Below are 20,845 nucleotides of genomic sequence, written 5' to 3'. Positions count from 1 at the left end.
TAGTTGGACAATGTAACCGCTACGTGGCGCGTTCAGATACAAGTTTCTCGCATTAGAAATTCGTCAAACAGGTAGTATTAAGAGGTTGCGCGGTCCGGAAGGCATACTTACCTGGCGCAGAGGCTACCGTGATCAAAAAGGCGGTTCCTCCAGGGTGAGGCTTTTCCATTGCACTACGGTTAGGCTGACCCTTGCGAATACCCCTAAAGTGGGTATCTCGGGCGTATAATTTTTGGTAGTCGGGACTGCGTTCGCGCTGTCCCGGATAAGATCAATGTAATCATAGAATTCTCCTTTATCATCGCTATTGTCAACGATAATAAATAGCACAAGTTTCTCGTATTTTATTTTCCGAATTTAAAAATTAATATAATCACGTATAATATTGTTATTAATTAATTATAGGCGTATGTTTAAGGAGAAATATAAATATGATTATAAATATGAATTGATTATAAATATAATTTAATATAAGTTATATTTAATATAAATATATTTAATATAAATTATATTTAATATAAATGTAATATAAATATAATTTAAATGTAGAAGAATAAGACAATAAGTATAGATATGTGAGATTTCTATTAACAAATAAACATTAATTTATTAATTTTTTAAGAGCAAGAAATATCATTTTATAAATATACGGTGAGAAAGGATATTCTTAGAATGATTTCTTGTCTATTTTTAGTAGAAAATCTCTATTGATTGCATGTTTTGAAGATGTTTTACAAATTTCATTCAAAATCAATATAAATAATTATCCACAAATATTTCTTCCGAAGTTTCTTACAAAAAATGGATTAGATCATTATTGTGCTTGCGCTTTGGACCTATCAGAATAAGTTTTAGAGTTTGATTATTGTTATTATTTTATGAGTCTATCCATTGTACGGTATTAGCATTTAGAGACATGTGTATGCTCAATAAACGAGTGGCAACGACGACTGGTTATGTCATCGCTGCACACGTGCACGTCGCGCGTGCCGAGTGTACGCATGAGCGAGCGAAAAAAAAGAGAAAGAGAGAGAAAGAACGGTCCCCTCCGGCTTTTAGAGCTTCGTGACAGAAGCGGGTCGATTGGCATCTTTGACATTCCGTGGAGTGTATCGGGGTATCGTTAAACCGCTCTCCATCGCGTGCCATTAAATGTGATTGTTTTTAATCAACGACGATTGAGAGAGTTGAACAGCCCTAAATGAAGGTAAAGCTCGTTTTTATCATCGAATTCCGTGGTAATTAATCTCCTTGATCTCTTTATTCTTTTTCTTTTATTCTACTTTTATTTTCTTTACGTAATCGTATGCGAGAATAACCAAGTTTGAGTAGAGTTATTACGTAGTGTTAAAATACACGTCTTATCAGGTATTGATAATGATTTATGACAAATTTTTTCACATGCAAAGATTTTTAATTAAATATTAATATATTGAACTATGCAAATTGTATTTTATTTGCGCGAAATATCTTGCATACTTTATCTTGCATCTTGAATTATTTTATAGTTTGTCCGTAAAAAATATTATTGGAGTTTGATTTTTCTTTGTATATTTTTAGAATATATATATATATATTTCTTAAAACTTTAAGCGCATCATCAATTTGAAGGAGATCATCTCTTTCCTCTTTCATCTAAAAAATAAATATGATATCAGGATTACTCAAAGGCCATTTTCTAAGAATAGATTCGCAGGTGTGACTTTATTTTGAGCGTCTTTTAGTTTGTGTTATGCTTTCTAGATAGTTTCCTCGAGACTTCCGTCCGCTTTAACGAAGCTGAGAAACCGTAGTCCGCGCGAGAAGCGTTGAATTATAATTTTATTATAAATAAAATATAAGTTATAAAGTTTCTGGTAAATATAAAAAAAATTAAGTAAAATTATAAAAATATTTTATAATGTATTTAACGTAATATATTATAATGTTTTATAATGTATTTAATTAAAATATATATTTTATAATGTATTTAATGTATTTAACGTTTACATTTTTTAATATTTATCTGACAAGGGGAGGTCGCGGTTGATTCTTCACCAATTTTGATCTCCTTTGGTGTGAATCTACTTCGAAAAAAAATTGATCCGTGTTCGAGCTTTTCGTCCAATGCGCGTTGTAAATAAATTTTTTTTTCCCGAGGTTTAGAGAAATTGACAGGTTCGTTATCAGGCCTAAAGAAAGACACACTTTCGATCGGTGCTACTAGTCCAGTGGCAGAGCGCAAGAATAATAATCCCGGAATCCCAGGTTCAGGATTTTGGGCTGTTACTAATAGTGTTAGAATGCATACTTTTCATAGCTTTACAAAATCGGTTTTTCTACCTGCTGTGAACCGCTGTATGCTATGCCCGTTAAAGTATCGTTACAGAAAACGTTACGCAGGGGGGAGGGGGAAGGGTCCTGTCCATCAATAAGGGTTCTAGAAGGACTCTCGAAAGATTTTAGAAGATCGTAGAAAATCAGTCTTGTTCTGTTACAGCAACTGCTAGTAGTCAGACGCAAGACATTTTTCCCGTATTTTTACACTGTATTATTTCGCCTGTGTATAATTTTTACTTCGATTATTTAAAAATGAAATCAAAATTAGAAATCAGTGAGCAACCATTCACAAGCAGAGCTATGAAAAATGAAAAGTGTGTACTATAACATTATTAGTATGCCGAATATTTATTTAACATAATAAATAATACATGTTATATACATATATATATATATATATATATATATATATAAATATATATATATATATATATATATATATATATATAAATAAAATATTAAAAAAAAATAAAAAAAAAATAAAAAAATTATGACAGCCCAAAGTCCTAAACCTGGGATTCCAGGATTACTATTCTTGCGCTCTGCCACTAGATTAGCGGCACCGATCGAAAGTGTGTCTTTCTTTAGGCCTGATAACGAACTTGGCAATTTCTCTAAACTTCGGGAAAAAAAAATTTTTTTTGCAAGGCTCATTGGACGAAAAGCTCGAACACGGATCAACTTTTTTTCGATGTAGATTCACTATACCAAAGGAGATCAAAATCGATGAAGAGTCAACCGCGATCTCCCCTTGTGAGTAAAATAGATTTAAAATAGATTTAAAATAGATTAAAAATATTATTTAATTTACTTATAACACGAAAGTTCTTTTCTACGAAAGTTTTTTTTAGATAAAGTATCTTTTATAATAAAAAATAAAATAGAGTATAGCCATAATGAGGAATATGAAAGATCTGGTTGTCGCGGCATATCTGGCTAGATTAATGGATATCCAGGGAGATATACGTTCACTGGATATTTGCGTCGTACCAAAAATTTTAATCAACGCAGGAAAATTAAATAGGTCAATACGAGTGGGCAATAAATAAAGTACATGAACTCACTATGAGAGAAATTGTGGACCGGAAGTGCGCGTTTTGGTGCCTCAAATTCGTCGATTTACCGGTCGTCCGCAACTTCGCCAATCCTCATCATCAGAGTTAACAGCCTCCGCGAGAGAAGAAGAAGAAGAAACAGCCGCCGTCTGGCGCGGCACCGACATAAAGAAACAAAACGGAACGGAAGTGGAAAACGTCTATCTATAGCCCGACGTAAACCTCGTCGTTAGCGAGCCGCGCAATGTCGAGAGAGGCAGACGGCAAAAATTATGAAACCGCATTTTAGAGTCGACATTTCTCTCTCTCAAAACCGTATAATATAGTCAATTAATCAGTTATTATTTCCGGATCATTTGACGAATTTTAGGTTTTGGCGAATTTGAAAAATTGAAGAAACAAGGGGGATGTTGTGGAAATAATTTTTCTCTGATATAATCTATACGTCTGTTATTTTAGTCGCAAAGTTTTCTCTCTCTCTCTTTTTTATAGGATATATGTGGAATTATATATGTATAATTTATTATACACATATATTTATATAATTATAGATTTGCCAATTGATTGTTGATAAAAATTGAGGATTTATTTTCGAAATGTTACGTTGAATTGTAGAATGCTTACAGGAATTTTTTTAATATCCTAATTATATTTATTTTTCGATTACACTGTGTAATAAAAAAGTAATTTTCGAATCAATTTTTCTCGCGTTCCCCAAGGAATTTTTTTCTTTTATTTTTTGCTTTTATTTTCTCCCCACCTTTTTAACGAGATCATTTCTAAGATTTACGTTCCGCTCGTAAATTCATATTCGTTTTAGCGTCGGTCGTTTTCATCATGTTTTTTTTTCTGCTTTAGAGAGCCTATTCGCTGCCAACGCGGACGCACACACCGACCTCGCAGAATCGCGTTAATCTGCGTCGAAGTGTCAGAAACGATCCACCACCGCATCCGGCGCGTCTTGACAAACATCGTCGTGGCTGGACGCTTCATCTGGCTCGTCCCCTGAAGACATCCGGATGTTCCAATCCGCTTGTACCTCTACTGATCGTCCTGCTGATCCTACTGGGAGTCGCTGGGGTTGCGTTGTATATCGTCTTCGGTGAGTAAATCCTTATTATTAAGTTTCACGTCGCATGTTTCACTCCTGGTGCCCTTAAAAAATTTTTTCCCAGTATTATAACTCTATAAATTCTTTAAAAAATTTTCTGAATTTTTCTAATGTTGCTTTTATACAAACCGGAGTGTTGAATATAGAAAAATACGTCTGCTGTTCCTTAACTTCTGAATTATAAATTGTGTGATATTCTTTCAATTATTTTGTTAAATAAGAATTTAGATGAAGAATTATTGAAAATATGAGAAGAGATTTTTATTAATAGTTTCTCACGACAAGATGCTTATTTCCGTTTATCTTTTGCTTCTCTATTAATTGAATAGAAAAGTATTAGAAAAAAATAGAAAATGTAGAGAATTATTTTACATATATTGAAATTATCTTCTACTTTATTGCGTGCGCTTGAAATAATAACAGTAGCTCGATGAATATTTGATGAAGTGAAAAATGAGTTCACCAGCTGCTAGATACGCATTTGTTTGTCAGAATGAAATATTACTCGGCTCGTGGAGATTAATCGATTGATCAAAATGTTTATCAATTAAAACAAATGTTTATGAAATTAATTTATTATGGATGTTATAGAAATTGATTTATTATATTCATCTCTATTGATTTATCATATTCATTTCTTACGCTTATACTGATTGCAAATTGACTCATCTTTCGTGCTGTTAAATTATCTCAGATTTGCGATATTTCCATTGTAAACTTTAGCGGAGGAAGACTGACTTTTTTTATAGTAAAAGTTTGATTTGAAGTCATTATCTCCTCGCAATTTTTTCGAACGCAAATTATTTCGTCAGCGTTTTTCTGCATTGTAGTATCACGAATGACAGTCTTTTGTTACTCTCGATAGAATTTACAACCCTCATAAATTCTTCATCTCGTTCTATCAGGGATTGCGTGCTAGAGCGCCCTATATTGGTCGGGAATAAACGATGCACTCGCTGTGCATCGCCGTCGCCTTATCGTTTCGAACAATTAAAAAATATCTGCATCCAGCCGAGGCCGAGGTTTAATTCGACGAAGCGCAGCAATTGTTCGTCCAACGATGAGATGAATTTAACCGCGGGGTCAACAAAACGTTTCCTTCGTCCGCGTGCGCGGTCGATCGAATTGAAGCGCGCTCGCGCGTCGCGATGCGCGATGAAAAGCGACAAAAGCCAATGACCGTGCAAAACGCCACGTCCATGGAATCCTGCGGATTCGCGAGAAACGAAACACGTTTCTTAAATACACGAAATTGGGAAATTGGCACTTTTCAGTCTCCGAGATTTGAGCAAAAAAAATTGAAAAAATCTACTTACGTAAGAAACTTTTTTTATTCACTTGTTCCGTATAATAATTGAGTGTTTCCGGTCTCTAATATTAAGGATAGAATTAAAAAATTAAAAAAGAAATATTGGAGAATATGCAGATTTGTTTCTGTATGTGTGCTGATTCTTATTAATGTAATAATGTAAAACATCATTAAAGCTCGCTTTTACATAATATTATAGTTGCATTTTTTTTAACAAAAATTTAATTAAAAAGACTTCTTTTTTTCATAATAAATTAAAAAAGTAATATAAATATAAATATAAATAAATTAAAAAAGTAATATAAATATAAATATAAATGTATATAATAATATAAATATAAATAATTTACATATATGTATATATATATTTTTTAGTTTATATATATATTTATGAATGTATATGTGTACATAAAATACCAAGAGAAAAAATTGTTTAATTAAAGGATTTTCAATCCTGTTGTTATATTTTAATTTCAATTTCTTTTTGGATAGGCGATGATTAAAAGCAGACATATCTGTTGAGCCTCAAAGCGTTATATATTTAATCTATACTTCCGGTTTCGAAACGAATAAGGAACAAGTTTTTTTAATCTGATGACTGATCCGTTTATTACAGTCTCCTCTTTCGCAGAGCCAGAAAAACTCCAGATCATTCAGCAGTACCTGAAGTCGTCGACAAGCAAGTTGACGGAGCAGAACGTTACATCCGGTGAACCGATCACATCCGTGATTCCGAACGACGAGCCTGATCTGATCGTCACGAGCGGGATGACGATGAACGTCGACGCGTTTACCATGGCCGCTTTTTTAAACGGCGAGGCGTCATTTCCGGAGAGCGTTTCACCGACGACGGAAGTGGAAACGGAAGCCACGACTCGAAATCCTAATGCGACGAGATATTGCGACGATTGCTTCGAAGGTGAGGTGTGCGTTGCTCTTGTTAACGATGAGGTACCGATATGCAGAAGCCTCCTTGATCGTGAGGATCCCACCGGATGTGGCGGTTTGTGCATCATCGACAAGCAAAAGTGCCATCGCCTCGACGTAGACGCCTTCAGGTTCGTTGATCTTTGATTGACAGATTCGGGAGAATTCGTTTAGTATTGTAAATCACACAATAAAAGATTTTCAAATAGTGAATCTTTTCACAGTTTTAGCTCCATAAAGAGCTGGTAAAGTTATGGAGGAAAATATCTTGCAAAATATATGTTGCAATTATATTAGAAAATTAATGATATAGATAAATAACAGATATATTAGTAACGATATAATCTTATAATTATATAATATTTTATTTAATCTATTTATATGATCCAGGAAATCCTGATATATAAATTATTATTTATCAGATTATTCGGTGTGTGTTTTATTGATTATTTCATACAGGCATGAGAATTTTAAAAATTTATAATTGATTTCTTTGTTTGTTTTCTCAATTGTTTCTTAAAGATGTGTAGAAATTGAGCATTATTGTCTGGACAATGAATGGACTTGTTCCAATACTCTGTGCATCCCCTTGTACAAGCGTTGTGACGGGCATATGAACTGTTACGATCATTCGGACGAGTTCGATTGTAGTAAGTATAAAAGTCGCAATTGAAAAGATCCAAAACGCATTTATCTTTTTTTAAGATTTAGAATAAACTTGATTAAATTTACACACAATTTGTTTAAAATATTGACTTTAACCCTTTTGGCAAGAAAAAAACAAGAAATCCTATAATTAATATTACATTTTTCTTCAATGAAGGTAGCCAAAATTTATAAGAATCCTCTTGCTATTGTTTTGATTGTTACTTGTATAATATATAATATGTAATTAAATAATAATTAAATATACGCTTTAATATATATGTATTTAATATATATGTGTCGCGTGCGTGTGTGTATGTGTAATTGTACAATAATCGTAACGAAGTGAGTACGTAGTGACCATTCATTTACTCGCGCCTCGATCTTGAAATATCGTGAAGCGTCATAAGCCACTATCCGCGTGCGACTTTGTCTCTCGTTAAAACATACCGCATTGCCCCAGTTCGGTGTGACCTATAAGTTTCTGTTATCGGCTTTTCTACTTTGCCATTATTTGCAAGGCTTCGGTTATTATTATTTTTTTTTATATCGTTAGTCATGTAATCCGCATTAAAATTGGAGCATAATCACAGAATATAATGCAATCCAATTCCAATCGAAATGGGAGAGCTTAGAAAATAATATAAACTATCAAATTTAGTAATCAAATTAAATATTAAATATTATACGTAATTCATAGTCAATTATAATAAAAATATCCTTTCCAAGAAGGATCTTATCGTTGCTTTATTCGTTTGTAGATGTAATACAAGCACATGCAAAGTTACTTTTACAAGAAAAAAATATTACTGTTTCTTTGTACCATATTGCTAGATTAGGATAAAAAACAAAATTCGATAAGATGATTTTATATCGGTCATTGTCTCTGTTATCGAATTTCTATTATCGTTCAAATTTTATCTCGAGATTTTGAACGAGATAATTTCCATATTTTTGTAACAATCATATATAATCATATATTTATGAAAACACAAATTCGATCAGATAATTCACGTGTAATTGCTCGCTCGAATTAACAATGGAAATATTGCTCTTGCCATATTTAATATAAGCGTTCCAAGCACCGAGAGACAAAGTACATAAAGCAAGTAGAATGCGATACTATCGAGTTGTACTACACGTTCTTTTTCAGCCTGCAATCTGGAGACGCATTTCCAGTGCGGTAACGAGACCTCCTGCCTTCCGTTGGAGAAGAGATGCGACAGAAAGATAGATTGCTGGGACGCAGCCGACGAGATTAATTGCACGTTAGGTGAGCGTTTTTCTTTCTTTGTTTTTCGCGATAACAGCAGTGTCGAAATGTTTAACGAAACAAAAATATTATGTTGTAATAGGGCGGACAATTATCGTAGAAGATTTTCGTAGAATGTATCAATAGACCGTTAATTGTAATCGAGAAAATAAAAAAAAAAAATCTGCCGAATTTTTTCACAATGTCCTACATTTATCAAGCATTTCTTCGACCATTTATTTAGATCCTATTATGATAAAAAGTAACAATTTTTCGAGTGTTCTCTGAATACATTTTTCATATCTAGTATTTTATTATTTCTAAAATACGTGATGAGAAAAGAAATATTTGTAGGACATTTTGTGCAAAAGTTTCAGTAGGAAAATGTATATTTGTAGTCTTGCTTTTGAATCGCTTGATCTACAAAGTCCTCTTCTCATTTCTTTTTTTTCCTTCCGTAGGTCGTAATCTCAATTGGTGTGAGTACTTTTGTACCTCTGTATATTTGAAACACACGCATGCCCAGCAAACATGATGATGTCTAAAGACATCTTAATAACGTTTTAATGACATATAATGCATCATTAATACATCATTAAGTTTTTAGATGTCATCATGTTTGCTGGGTGTTTTGCACGACTCTGCATGCCTGCGCATCCTATCGAATTGCCAATAATGCACACAAGTTCCAACAATGCTTAAAAATATTTCATTTTAGCACATTAAACGTTTTGGTATATTTAGAGACTAACCCAATTTTTATTAGAAAAATGTTGCATGATTTATAATGATTTGCTTATGCGATGTATAAATCTGGAACGTATGAAGATATTTCACATACAATATTCATAGACAAAAAGTGACTGATCGAATTTGTCACATTTTGTATAAAAAGTGAAGGAAAAATCCAATATAATAATATACAAATTTTGACTATTAGTAATTACTTATCAAGTTTTTGACAAATGCAATTGAGATTGTTTGGCGAATAATTTTGAAAGTACAATGTAAATATATCATTAAGAAATAATCACACACACACAGACACACACAATTAGAAACTTCATCGTCTCGAGTTAATCGAATAATCAAAAACGCATCTTTTATTTGCTTAAGTCTAATAATTTATTTGCTTAAGTCGATAATTTTCATTTTAGCTTGCCCCGTGGACAAGGAATTTACGTGTAATAATGGGGAATGCATATTAAAAGTTCGTTTTTGTGACGGACTAGCGGACTGTAGCGACGAATCAGACGAGCCTCACGGGTGCAAAGGACGATGTAATAAACAGGAATTTACATGCCAGTAAGCCATTAACATACATCCCTCTGTATAAGAAATAATTAATAAGAAAAAAAAGATATACATGTGATAGGAATACTTTCGTTAAATTGAATCTTCCATCTTCTGAATCATAGCTTTTAAATGTCTTTAGTATGTTTTTTTTTTTCTATTTTTAGCATACTGAAATAATTTACAGTGATAATGTAATAAGTATTGAATATTTAAAATATTTAAAGTTCTTAGTTTATAACAAATTTCAACTTTATTATAAAAAAACGAATTTTTAATATACATCGCGTCTCGATTTTCTTTCGATATATCTCGAAAAGTAACAATGTTTTTTCAAGAAAAGAATTTGTAAGATACAATTTTAAATTACAATTATACCGTTATTGTTTTGTACATGTAACAATTATGTTATACAGAAACGGCAGATGTATTACGAAGGGAATGAAATGTAACGGGGTTGACGATTGTGGAGATGGTACGGATGAGAGACACTGCAAGGATCGGTTCACTTAGTATTCGTATGTGAAGAGACAAGATATTGCCAATCGGAGAAAATCAAATGCAGTATTTTATACAAAGATAAATGTATGTTACGTGTATATAGTGTGTTATATAAGTAAAAATATAACAATATATATATTGAAAATGTCTCATTTTTCTCTTCTCACACCTTCTTTTCTTCCTCTTTACATTTAATTTTTTTAACAATCATAAAAAATAGTACGACAAATAGTACGGAGAATCTTTTTTATTATATCACTATTATATAATTCTACATTCTAGTCACATATATATATCGTGAATGATAAATATTAAGATTATATATAAATCAATATTGTTCTTTCATATTCTTCATAAAATAAAAATAAAAGATTATGTAGAATAAGTTAATTACTCTGTTTGGTGCATATTTTATTGTTTATAGAGTATTTATATTTTTTAAAATTCAAAAATATAAGAAATTCAAGTGATATGTAAAATACATAATAAAGATTCTTTATGTTATTTTCAAATTAGATTTGAATTTATTTCTTTTCAAAGTTTTTTTTAGATGGCAATATTCTCTTTTTAATATCTTTTTCACAATTTTTTAAAAATATTCTATATTCATATACATTTTGCTTAACATTTTAGTTAAACAACTCATTTTTTTGTAATCGATTGTAGCAATTATTAATGTATCCAGATAACCAAGCGTAATTATTTATATTATTATCATATTGCCAAGAATTGTTAGCAATATAACAACAACCTGACAGATAATTGGCTATCTGAGTTATGCACGAAACGTATACTTGTATGAATATTGTTTATAAAAGAAATATTAAAATCTTTTCCAGAAAAGAAGACAAGAACTTTTAAGCAGTGTCCATAGATCTTTGTATTCGATCTCAGTATTTCTTGTAAACATTACTTAATCATCTTACAGGAATTCGTCCGGTTCTCGAGGTGCATCGAGGTCTCGATAATGTATGACTGGTCGAAAGTCGCTACCGCCGCCGCCACTGTAATATTAAATTTTTATTAGAATAATTAAAAGAATGATGATTTTAATATTAATTATATATTTTTTATTACTTTGCATGTGTATGTGTAAAACATTTTTTTATATGTTTCATATCTTCCATATGTCATCTATATTGAAATCTATATTGAAGAAACAAATTTTTATATAATTTGAATAATTCAAGTAATTCCCAACAAAGCTTCAAAAATATTATTATAATGAATAATAATAATAATAATTTTTTTTCGTGCCACATATAATTGGATCAATATATCATATCACTTTCGCACGATCAACCGGACATAGGATTCAAGCGGAAATGGGATAAAATAAAATAACAAAATGTTAAAATAACTTACAAATAGGTTTATTTGTTATTAATAAATGTACAATATCAGCGGATCTTCGAACTCATTCTAAATAGCATTGTATGAAAATTGATTTGTCTATATATTGCGACTTAAAATTCTTAAAAAAATAAATAAATATATATATATATATAAAGAGATTTAGAGATTTGCTTCTCTTTTTATTTATTTTTGTGCATATATTTGATTTCAAGGTATACAATCAAATAAATTTGGGCTATATTATAAATAATTTGAGTAAAAGATTATGCTGATTTTGTAACACAATAGTTAATTTTATGTTTTTTCTTTTTTTATCATTAATGTATTACACATCATGTACATATATAATATGTATATGATATTGGCACTTTTTTATGATTGCTTTGTTCTACGAGAGAAAATATATTCGCATAGATTTCGATAAAATTTAAAACGTGTCCATGTCTGGTTGGTCCAAGTCATTATAACTAATAATAGCTCTTAACGCAGAATCCGGAGCGTCCCTGTAAAATATTGCATCACTACGTTCACTCTATCTAACCTGACCGGACCGATAATATATTTGTGAATTTTAAATTTTATTTTAATTCCAGTACGAATTTCATCAATGTGTCAAACTGACATGTGCCAACGCTATATAAATTCATTTTATAATTTTTATTTATAAATCGCTCGATATTTTATTGGTGACTTACTTTATATTCAAACAAAAACTGATTTTTTATATTGTGAAGAAAGAATGATCTTACCGTCCTCGATTGAATCCACCACGATTAGAGCGCGGATTGCCAAATCCGCCACCGAATCCGCCACCGTAACCAGAACCGTAATTGCCTCTGTTGCCACCGTATCCGCCACCGTAATTTCCGAATCTGCAAACACAAAGATATTCATACAAAATATCTTAACGATATTTATTTTCTAAATTTTTCATACAATTCCAAGAAACCTATACATTTAGTGCGATTACACAAAATAACGCCTTCTTTTTATAATATGTATATTACATTGATGATTATATATATAGACACGATTTGCTCGTTAAATATTTTTAATTGCTGATGATTTTTGATAATACTTACGAGCTGCAACCATACGGTGTAAAATTCTCGCGTGGTCCGTCTCTCAATGGAGCCTTGTTACCAGGATGTTCGGGAAGCTGAGGCCTCTTTGGATCTTTTAAATAGTTGTTGAAGTATTCAGCTTCTGCTTTCACTTCAGCGACCTTCTCGGAATGTTTATTGAAGATATGTTTGCGGATAAAATCAGGTCCTTTGAATTTCTTTCCGCTAAGAGGGCATAACCATTTATCCTTTGATAATTCCTGGGTGTTAGCTTGAACGAATTTTTCAACTTCACTATTCATATATTTAAGAAAATATTTCATGATAAATTATCATTTTCAGATTAGCGTTTTACACATTTGTGCATTCGTCAAAAAAGGATACGCTTCGGCATTCTTCGCTCCTAGCTTGTCGAATTCTTCGGTGGATAAAGTAGCGACCGGTTGCAAGAAAGCTGACATTTTGCTCTCGAAGTTACGACAATACTCCGATAATTCAGCGCTGGAAATTTTGGCGGTGGGTGGCGATCCTCTCACGTGCATTATTCCACATCTGTTTGGCATTTCATCTTCGTTTGGATATTCACAATGATTGTAGTAGTCAACAGAATGAACGATTCGTAAGTACAACACTAATCTGTCTAACACCTACAAAAACAAAGATGCAACATGCATATAAAATATAATTCATATAAAATACAATTGAAACAAGTTATTTTCTATCAATCGCTACTTGGTACGAATTTATTTATTACCTTGATTAGAATCGGATCTCTTTCAATGGAACTATCTCCATCACCACCCAATTGACCTTCTTCTTGCTCACCCGACATACCTAGCAACTCCTCCTCTTCGGCTGAAGCTTCTTCTATCAAGTAATCTGTTATATTTTTCAATACCGGATTTTTAGATGACAATCCGAAAGCCTAGACGACAGAAAATTTGATTAAATAGCGAATTACATTTCTACGTCCACAAGCACTATCATTGAGATATAATATACAAATTTTACTTACAGCTTGCTCGACTTCATTATTACTTGGAGCGGTCTTATTTTCTTTCTCTTCTTCTTGTTTCGATGCACCTTCGTCCTTTTTTTCTTCCTTCCATAATCCCACTCTATTATCCAAGTTGTGAACAATTTTTGCACTGAGTTTAATATCGTGTCGGACTATCTGTTTGTGAGATGTTAAACCATTCACTGATCGAATTCGTCGTGATAAATCTCTGTTTACTATAGCACCAAGTTCACAATCACGTAGCTGTATTAAAGAAATAAAAAAAGGTTTAGAAGTATTCTTAAATTCCTATTTTAATAATAAATGCGCACGCGAATAAACTCACTCGGATGTTGTTCAGACTCCAGCAAATTTCTTTAATATTCACTTGTCTTTCAAACGAAACCCAACCACGACGGAACCATCGTCTCTCTGGTTGCGGATCTGCTATAGCCACACGTAAGAATCCAGGAAATCGCTTGCACATCTGTTTAATAAATATATTATTTTAATAAAATAAACAAAGTTAAAGGCTCCTCTAAATTAACAAATCAAAATTAATATCGAAAGGCAGTTAAGAGCCAACGCAGTTGTAGGGCGTGGATAAAATAATTTCCAAAACAGCAACTCAATTTTAACGATCCATTCGCTTTATTCCAAACGTTTCGAACTCGATTCAAGCCTTCTTCAATGATTCTAATACAAACAAAGAAAAAATAAATCAAATGAGACAGAATAAAAACGCAGTATCAATAAAATACAAAAGAAAGGAGAAAGCATAGTCACAAGCATGTATGGTCTATAGAAGTGACGCGACTTCGTCAAGGCTGATCCATCCGAGAAAGCACGATGCAAAAAGCCCTCTCAACGGTACAAAGCGAAGAGCGATGCACTGAATAAATATAATCAAAACTAGTCACACATCTTAAAAAAGAGAGAAATTCATTAACTATAGTCAAAGACCACTCACTCACTCGGACAAGAGACGGACCAGCAGAAACGACACGAAATAATCGACACGCTAACAGTCGAATGAGCCGATAATTCGAACGGTAACGGTAATAATGTAAAAATGTGGTCGGTAACAAACTATATATACAGAGGACAAAGACAGTCAAAACAGAAAACAACCCGTTAAATTTTCGGCATGTTTTCAATTATCGACAGACATGAAGTATTTAATTTTATTGAGTTGCTGTTTTGGAAATTATTTTATCCACGCCCTACAACTGCGTTGGCTCTTAACTGCCTTTCGATATTAATTTTGATTTGTTATATTATTTTAAGTTCCGATAATTATAATATTAATACAGACGAGTTTGCAGTGAAAGAAAATATGAATTATTCACAAGATTATTTAAAGCCTTTATAAGTTAATTATTAATAATTGATAGGTAATATTTCAACTAACCGCTTCAACTTCCGCTTTGGTAATCGTAGGTGCTAAATTACGAAGGAAAATGCTGCTTGTTTTATGTAGAGCTCTAGGTTCTTTATCCTTATCTTCACTGGCTAAATCAATTACTGCTTCTGGCTCAATTGTAGATTTTTTATTATTTGTAACTTCTGCTTTCGTTTTAATTTCTTGATTCTCTTTCTTAGTATCTCCTTCGTCAGTTTCTTCATTATTAACCTCCATTTTTTCAATGGCAGCTGATAATAATTATATATGATTTGAGTAAAATAAATAATACAATATTTTTATATAATGATAATTTAGATAAAGAAATATCTATTTAATTATACTTACGAGTCTCCGTCTTCGGTGTGTCTGGTTTATTACTGTCACTACCAGAAGAACTACTGCTACTGCTGCTACTGCTGCTGCTATTGCTTTCTGTACGTTTACGTTTCCTCGATTTCTCTGATTTTTCTATTGCAATAAGACAGACTGTAATATTGGAATGGAGTCAAATATTCAGATATACATACCAGGCTTATCATCATTAGCAGTTTCTTCCACGTCTTTACATTCATCATCGTTTTGCTTTATTTTATCAGAATCAGATATCGCATTTTCATCTTTTTCAGAACTTTCGACTTTTGGTATGACATTATCATCATTTTTGGAACTTTTCTCACTATGCTCATCTTTGTTTTCATCACTGAAATAAGGCAAATACAGAAATAATAGAATATATTTGAATTTCTTCATATCTTATGTATATCTTAATATAGAATATCATATAATACCTATTCTCGGATTTCTTTTCTACAGAAGATTTATTCTTATTATCTTCTTTTTCTTTCAAGACATCTTTAGCTATTATAGGTTTAGGTGGTTTGATGTTTAAAACTTGTAAATCCTCTTCTGTTCCTCCTTCTAATTTAATAACCACTGCATCTAAAAGATGTAGCAATGCATCTGCTTGATCGGCATCGACAGACACTTTTTCAATGTCTCCCAAGTTCAGCAACTCCAGAAAAACATCCACGCGTTTCTGCAATAAGAATAAAATTCCAGATAAATATTCTAAAATCGAAAAATGTTTTATATATTTTAATATTTTAATATTGTATCTACCTTAAGTGCTGATACTTGTTCATCCTTTCTTTTCACTGATTCCTCAGGATGATATTTTATCTTGAACCTGGCGATCAATAGAAAAAACATAATAAGTGAATGCTCACAAAATAATTCAGTGTGTAACAATACTATACGATATTATACGAATCTTGAATAAGAATACACATATGTATAATTCAGTGATGCAGCTAGTTCTGTAATTTAAAAGATACAACGCGGATGAAAATTAGCGTCTTTTTTCTACATATAAATTTGTGTATGCAAATATGACAGATACAAAATGTTGCAAAATAATTTTTTATGCACCACATAAGTAAAAGCAAAAAATTCGGCATCTTGCTTCCTCATATTGCGTATATGCATACAAATATTCGTAAAGTAAAACAAGAACAAGAATCTTATATCAATTATGAACGTTTTACCTATGGTACAACTTTTATTTAAAAATATTATTCTCAATAGAATGTGTAGAGAAAAATAGAAAAAATGATACATTAGTAAGAAGTATTCAAACTCGTTAGCTGTGTCCTTTATAATAAATTAAAAAACGAAAAGTTGTACGAGTTTTAATTAGTTGCGAATCCTTGTTCCATGATTTATCCAAATCCATATATATCATAATTAAATATATCCGAAGCATGGTCGGTATAATACCATGCATTGTTGGTTACAGAATGAAGCCTCACCTGCAGTCATATTTCTACTCGCATTCAGTTTTCTCGTCGATTCAGAGTCTTATAGACAAGTATAGTACTCGAGCGTGATAAATAAATAGCGGGTTTAGAACGCGGCCTATACGCGAGCATATTTTGGGCTTTGCGCGCCCAGCTCGCAATTTATTTAGCTACCTAATCAGGCACCTTGTGTCTTCAGCGATGCGCGAAACGCGAAATTCATAAAATATCGTACGAGAAAATAAACGAGCGAGATGACCCAAGGTATAAGGCGATGACGGCGATACGCTGTAGGGATAGACAGAACTGGTCATATTGTTTGAAATTAGCTACATATCAGTATGCGTCTGCAATTTATCAAAGATTATATAAATTATCCACCTCCACCAGACATGTAGCGATATATGTACATGCGTGGACAGAGTTCTGTGATCTCCTACAATGGCCGCATTATTTAAGTATATTCATATTTCTTGCATAAAATTATAGTTTCAATGACGTTTACTATGTTTACTTTTACTTGATAAATTTAACAATATTTCAGCCACTGTAGAAATTAATTCCATTTTATCATCTGTCAAAAATGCCGTAATAAAATTGTTCAATCTTCTACATGCAACCCCTTAAATGTGAAAAAAAAAAAAAAGAATATAAAAATTAATATACCATTCTTCATCCTTATGAGCGACAAAGAATTCATTGAGTTGTTGTCTTCTGAATTCCAATTTGTACTCATTGTAGCGTTTAATAGCCTCTTCATCAGTAATAGTATCTTCTTGAGTGCCAAGGAAGGCTTTGAATGACATCATAGGTGGCTGAGTTTCGACATTCGAATTACTGAAATTTCCAGCTACTTCCCGACTGAAAAAAACAATATTACACAATAAGCTAAAATAATTTTAATAATGTAATATACACAAGATAACATAAATAACCGTCATTATTACAATCAGTAAATTTAACATACATTTCTAAATATGAATACTACCTTAATTTAGCTAATAATCTTGGAGTCAAACGACTCTGTTTTGGAGCAATTCTCATAAATCTTGCTCTCCTCATTATTTACCATTCTTTACAATTCATAAAAATTAAGAGAATAATTCTTCGGATGACAAAACAAACGAACCTGCTGCTATTACTGTGATTGCCATAGTGATGGTTGCCATGGTGAGGAGGGGGATAATGATCCGGACTCCAAGAAGTTCCACCACCACCAGTACCTCCACCACTACCTCCGCCACCACCACCATAATAATCATGGCCACCATATCTTGGTCTTTCGTCCCATTCAAATCTCATTCTTTTCAAGGGTGGTTGTATGTCTTGAGATCTCGCAGGACTGTAACGATCGCGTCCTCCGCCTCCTCCACCTCGATACTCGCGATAATCAGGACGCTGTCTAGGTCGACTTGACCATTCTCTACTAAAAGAGATAAGAAGGAATTTTAGCAATTTTCTTCAGATTAAATATATAAATATATCAATAATAAAGGGGGAAAAAAGAGGAAACAAGAATTTTTTTTATCATTATGGGTAAAACAAAAGGAGAAATATGTATACCTATCAACCCAATCGTCACGTCTACGGTCATCTCTGCGTTCTCGTGAATACGACTCTGTTCTTTCACCTCTGAATTTATCACGTCTCTTTCTATCATATTCATCATCCGAATCTGCCATGTTCTGCAGAGTGTCAAATGCCTGAAAAAGAAATTCGAAAAATGTATATATACATATATATATTTATAATTTTTATGATTTTTGATTTTTTTATGATTTTTTTGTAAGGATGTTACGTATAATGATTATATATATATAACAATAATTAAGACATTTTTTTAGAGGTTATGTAAGTGGAATTATAGCAGAGTACTATGCTTCGATTTACAAGGATTACTGGCTAAATTTAACGTTATAAATAAAGAGACCGTCAATTATAAAACCGTTTTCTCTATACAAACAAATACCCATCGTTAATAAAATGCCGGCGAACAGCACATATAATAGTGTGCCTCGTTTTCTTTCCGAAAAGGCGCGAGGCACACTATTATATGTGCTTTACCCGATACTTTGTGCATCGAAGAGACACGATATAGAAGATTATAGAATATTGGACGATATAACTTAACAAGTTCACTTACCGCAAATGTACCAGTCGATGAAAAACTGAGAACGTACTCAATTGAAATTCCAGAAATATCCGATTCCTACGTCATCCGAGTTTCACCTTCCATTACACTTTGCTGCAGTTGCTGCACTTGGGTGAATTATGACCAATCAGTGCATGAGCAGTAACCAATAACTCAAGCGTTGCAGGCTAGAGGGCTAGACAATAAATTTAGAAGTATTTTCGGAAATGCTACTCGTAGGATAAAGTAGCGTTTAATCGACCAATCAGGAATAAAGATTTCTTTGTCTCGATTAGCCAACTAGAAACTAATCTGCTCCACGAATAGAATTTCCGAACATATCTGGGAAAGTCAGTCACGTGGGCGGTGACGTTTGCGCACGCATGCGCACAAAGGTACATGTCAGACAGCGCGCATGTGGCGTCCTAACAACGTGTTATCGATTCTATTCTCCGCCATTGCGCGGATACGAGAAATTTAAATACATAAGAACCTATTGAATGAATATTTAAGAAGAATTGTTAGACTATTTTCATTATTTCAGTCTAGAAAGGTTTGTTTCGACTAATATTTATATCATTAATTTATAACCTATATATTGAGTTTATAGCGTTTGTAGAAAATTTCCGACAATTTTACAAAATATCTATCTTTATGTTGATTGAAAATCTGATAAGCGTGATATAAATATACTATGGATCTATCTCACTTACTTATATAACTTATATCATAATCTGTTAAAGATATCACTATCTGTTTTTCTTCATCGACATAGATTATTATACAGAAAATATTTTGTATAAAAAAATGGAAGAATAAAATATATATGATTTATTAGAGAGGAAAATTATGCAAAAATTTTGCACACAAAATAATGAAATTATACTTTTAGACATATTAGAATTTTTATAATATACGTCCCAATTATTGGATGCGATGTAAACAAAAATTTTTGCAGAGGAATCGAAAATGGCAAAGAGGGTACAGAGATTAATCATTATGTATGTTTCGTGAAATTTATCCACATTTATTCTGTAAGATTTTTTTCATATCCGGTAAGCGAATTTTGCGGATCGTATGATTAATTTTTTTTTTTTTTTTTATCGCGGATGCAGCACGCGATAATGAGCCAATTTAAATCTTCATTCCGAGATACCATCTGCATCGGTAAGAGATTTTTTCATGTATTCTGTGCTTTTCCCGATATTATACGACTACTTTACATCCAGGATATTGATATTTAGGAGGAGGCATTACGATGTATTACACCAGGCGTATGTTCTAAAAATACATGCGATCACGGGTGTTATTATTACACAATGAATCGTTAGTTTCGCCTTGTACATGGAATGATACGCAAGGTAATGGTATACATACATAGTGATCGCATAGTTCTGCGACATTTATATTGCGCAGGAGTTTGCGATATATACAATCTGGGAGGAGAATCCTGACACATACATTTCGATGTAAATGATTCGTCGAAAAAAACCAGTCCTCTCTATTGTCGAAACCAGTCTCTTTTGTTGTCCCGTATAATTCGCGATATTTATTCTAATACGCAAGACTAGAGAGTTTGTGAATCCGATAAAGATAGATACATAAAATTTTTATGGGATAGATATGGTATAAATTTATGTGAGATAAATATGGTATAAATTTGTCTGATCTTGTTGATACGTGA

At 32.3% G+C, this 20,845-nt stretch overlaps 2 protein-coding genes and 1 non-coding gene across 7 annotated transcripts in view; 2 read left to right on the top strand and 1 right to left on the bottom strand.

Annotated features, from left to right (window-relative positions):
- LOC105249231 overlaps nt 1-10,527 on the top strand; it is a 31,118-nt gene extending 20,591 nt beyond the window's left edge. Inside the window, exons 3-9 of one of the 3 annotated variants that reach the window (XM_011254546.2) lie at nt 4,233-4,476; nt 6,426-6,852; nt 7,244-7,371; nt 8,520-8,639; nt 9,080-9,097; nt 9,776-9,923; nt 10,328-10,527. In XM_011254546.2, the coding sequence (XP_011252848.1) occupies nt 4,233-4,476; nt 6,426-6,852; nt 7,244-7,371; nt 8,520-8,639; nt 9,080-9,097; nt 9,776-9,923; nt 10,328-10,424 (1,182 nt within the window). In that variant the 3' untranslated portion in view covers nt 10,425-10,527. Of the gene's footprint in view, nt 1-4,232; nt 4,477-6,410; nt 6,853-7,243; nt 7,372-8,519; nt 8,640-9,079; nt 9,098-9,775; nt 9,924-10,327 lie in introns of all 3 variants that reach the window. The other 2 variants (XM_011254545.2, XM_011254547.2) reach the window with 2 other exon arrangements.
- Nucleotides 104-265, top strand: LOC112638067. The gene has a single exon (XR_003122874.1). It is a non-coding gene; the product is annotated as a U1 spliceosomal RNA (small nuclear RNA).
- A 497-nt stretch (nt 10,528-11,024) lies between the features above and the next one.
- On the bottom strand, nt 11,025-19,314 carry LOC105249232 (serrate RNA effector molecule homolog). 3 transcript variants are annotated; one of them, XM_025408976.1, is made up of 16 exons: nt 19,174-19,314; nt 18,594-18,733; nt 18,160-18,456; nt 17,697-17,891; nt 16,354-16,420; nt 16,023-16,270; nt 15,762-15,934; nt 15,580-15,702; nt 15,241-15,482; nt 14,176-14,316; nt 13,848-14,093; nt 13,587-13,757; nt 13,217-13,479; nt 12,851-13,126; nt 12,518-12,640; nt 11,025-11,416 (listed from the first exon to the last, which is right to left on the bottom strand). In XM_025408976.1, the coding sequence occupies exons 2-16, from the start codon at nt 18,710-18,712 to the stop codon at nt 11,335-11,337; spliced, it is 2,766 nt and encodes a 921-aa protein (XP_025264761.1). In that variant the 5' UTR covers nt 18,713-18,733; nt 19,174-19,314; the 3' UTR covers nt 11,025-11,334. The 3 variants fall into 3 exon arrangements, with proteins under 3 accessions (XP_025264761.1, XP_025264762.1, XP_011252850.1); XM_025408977.1 differs by lacking the exon at nt 19,174-19,314 and adding an exon at nt 19,000-19,087; XM_011254548.3 differs by lacking the exon at nt 11,025-11,416 and adding an exon at nt 11,951-12,271.
- Nucleotides 19,315-20,845: the final 1,531 nt, after the last annotated feature.

The sequence above is a fragment of the Camponotus floridanus genome, unplaced genomic scaffold (genome assembly GCF_003227725.1).
Source record: "Camponotus floridanus strain SB8 unplaced genomic scaffold, Cflo_v7.5 scaffold24, whole genome shotgun sequence".
Lineage (NCBI taxonomy): Eukaryota > Metazoa > Arthropoda > Insecta > Hymenoptera > Formicidae > Camponotus > Camponotus floridanus.
The sequence above is the reverse complement of the archived record's forward strand: the minus strand, read 5'-3'. Positions and strand labels throughout refer to the sequence as shown.

Bases quoted from the DNA above. Each gene is read 5' to 3' on its own strand.
- LOC105249232 (XM_025408976.1), bottom strand. From the start codon at position 18,712: ATGGCAGATTCGGATGATGAATATGATAGAAAGAGACGTGATAAATTC. The intron at 17,892-18,159 runs GTTCGTTTGTTT...TGTTTTTTTCAG, and splicing joins AATCACAGTAATAGCAGCAG to TCGGGAAGTAGCTGGAAATT. The intron at 16,271-16,353 runs GTAGATACAATA...TTCTTATTGCAG, and splicing joins AACAAGTATCAGCACTTAAG to AAACGCGTGGATGTTTTTCT.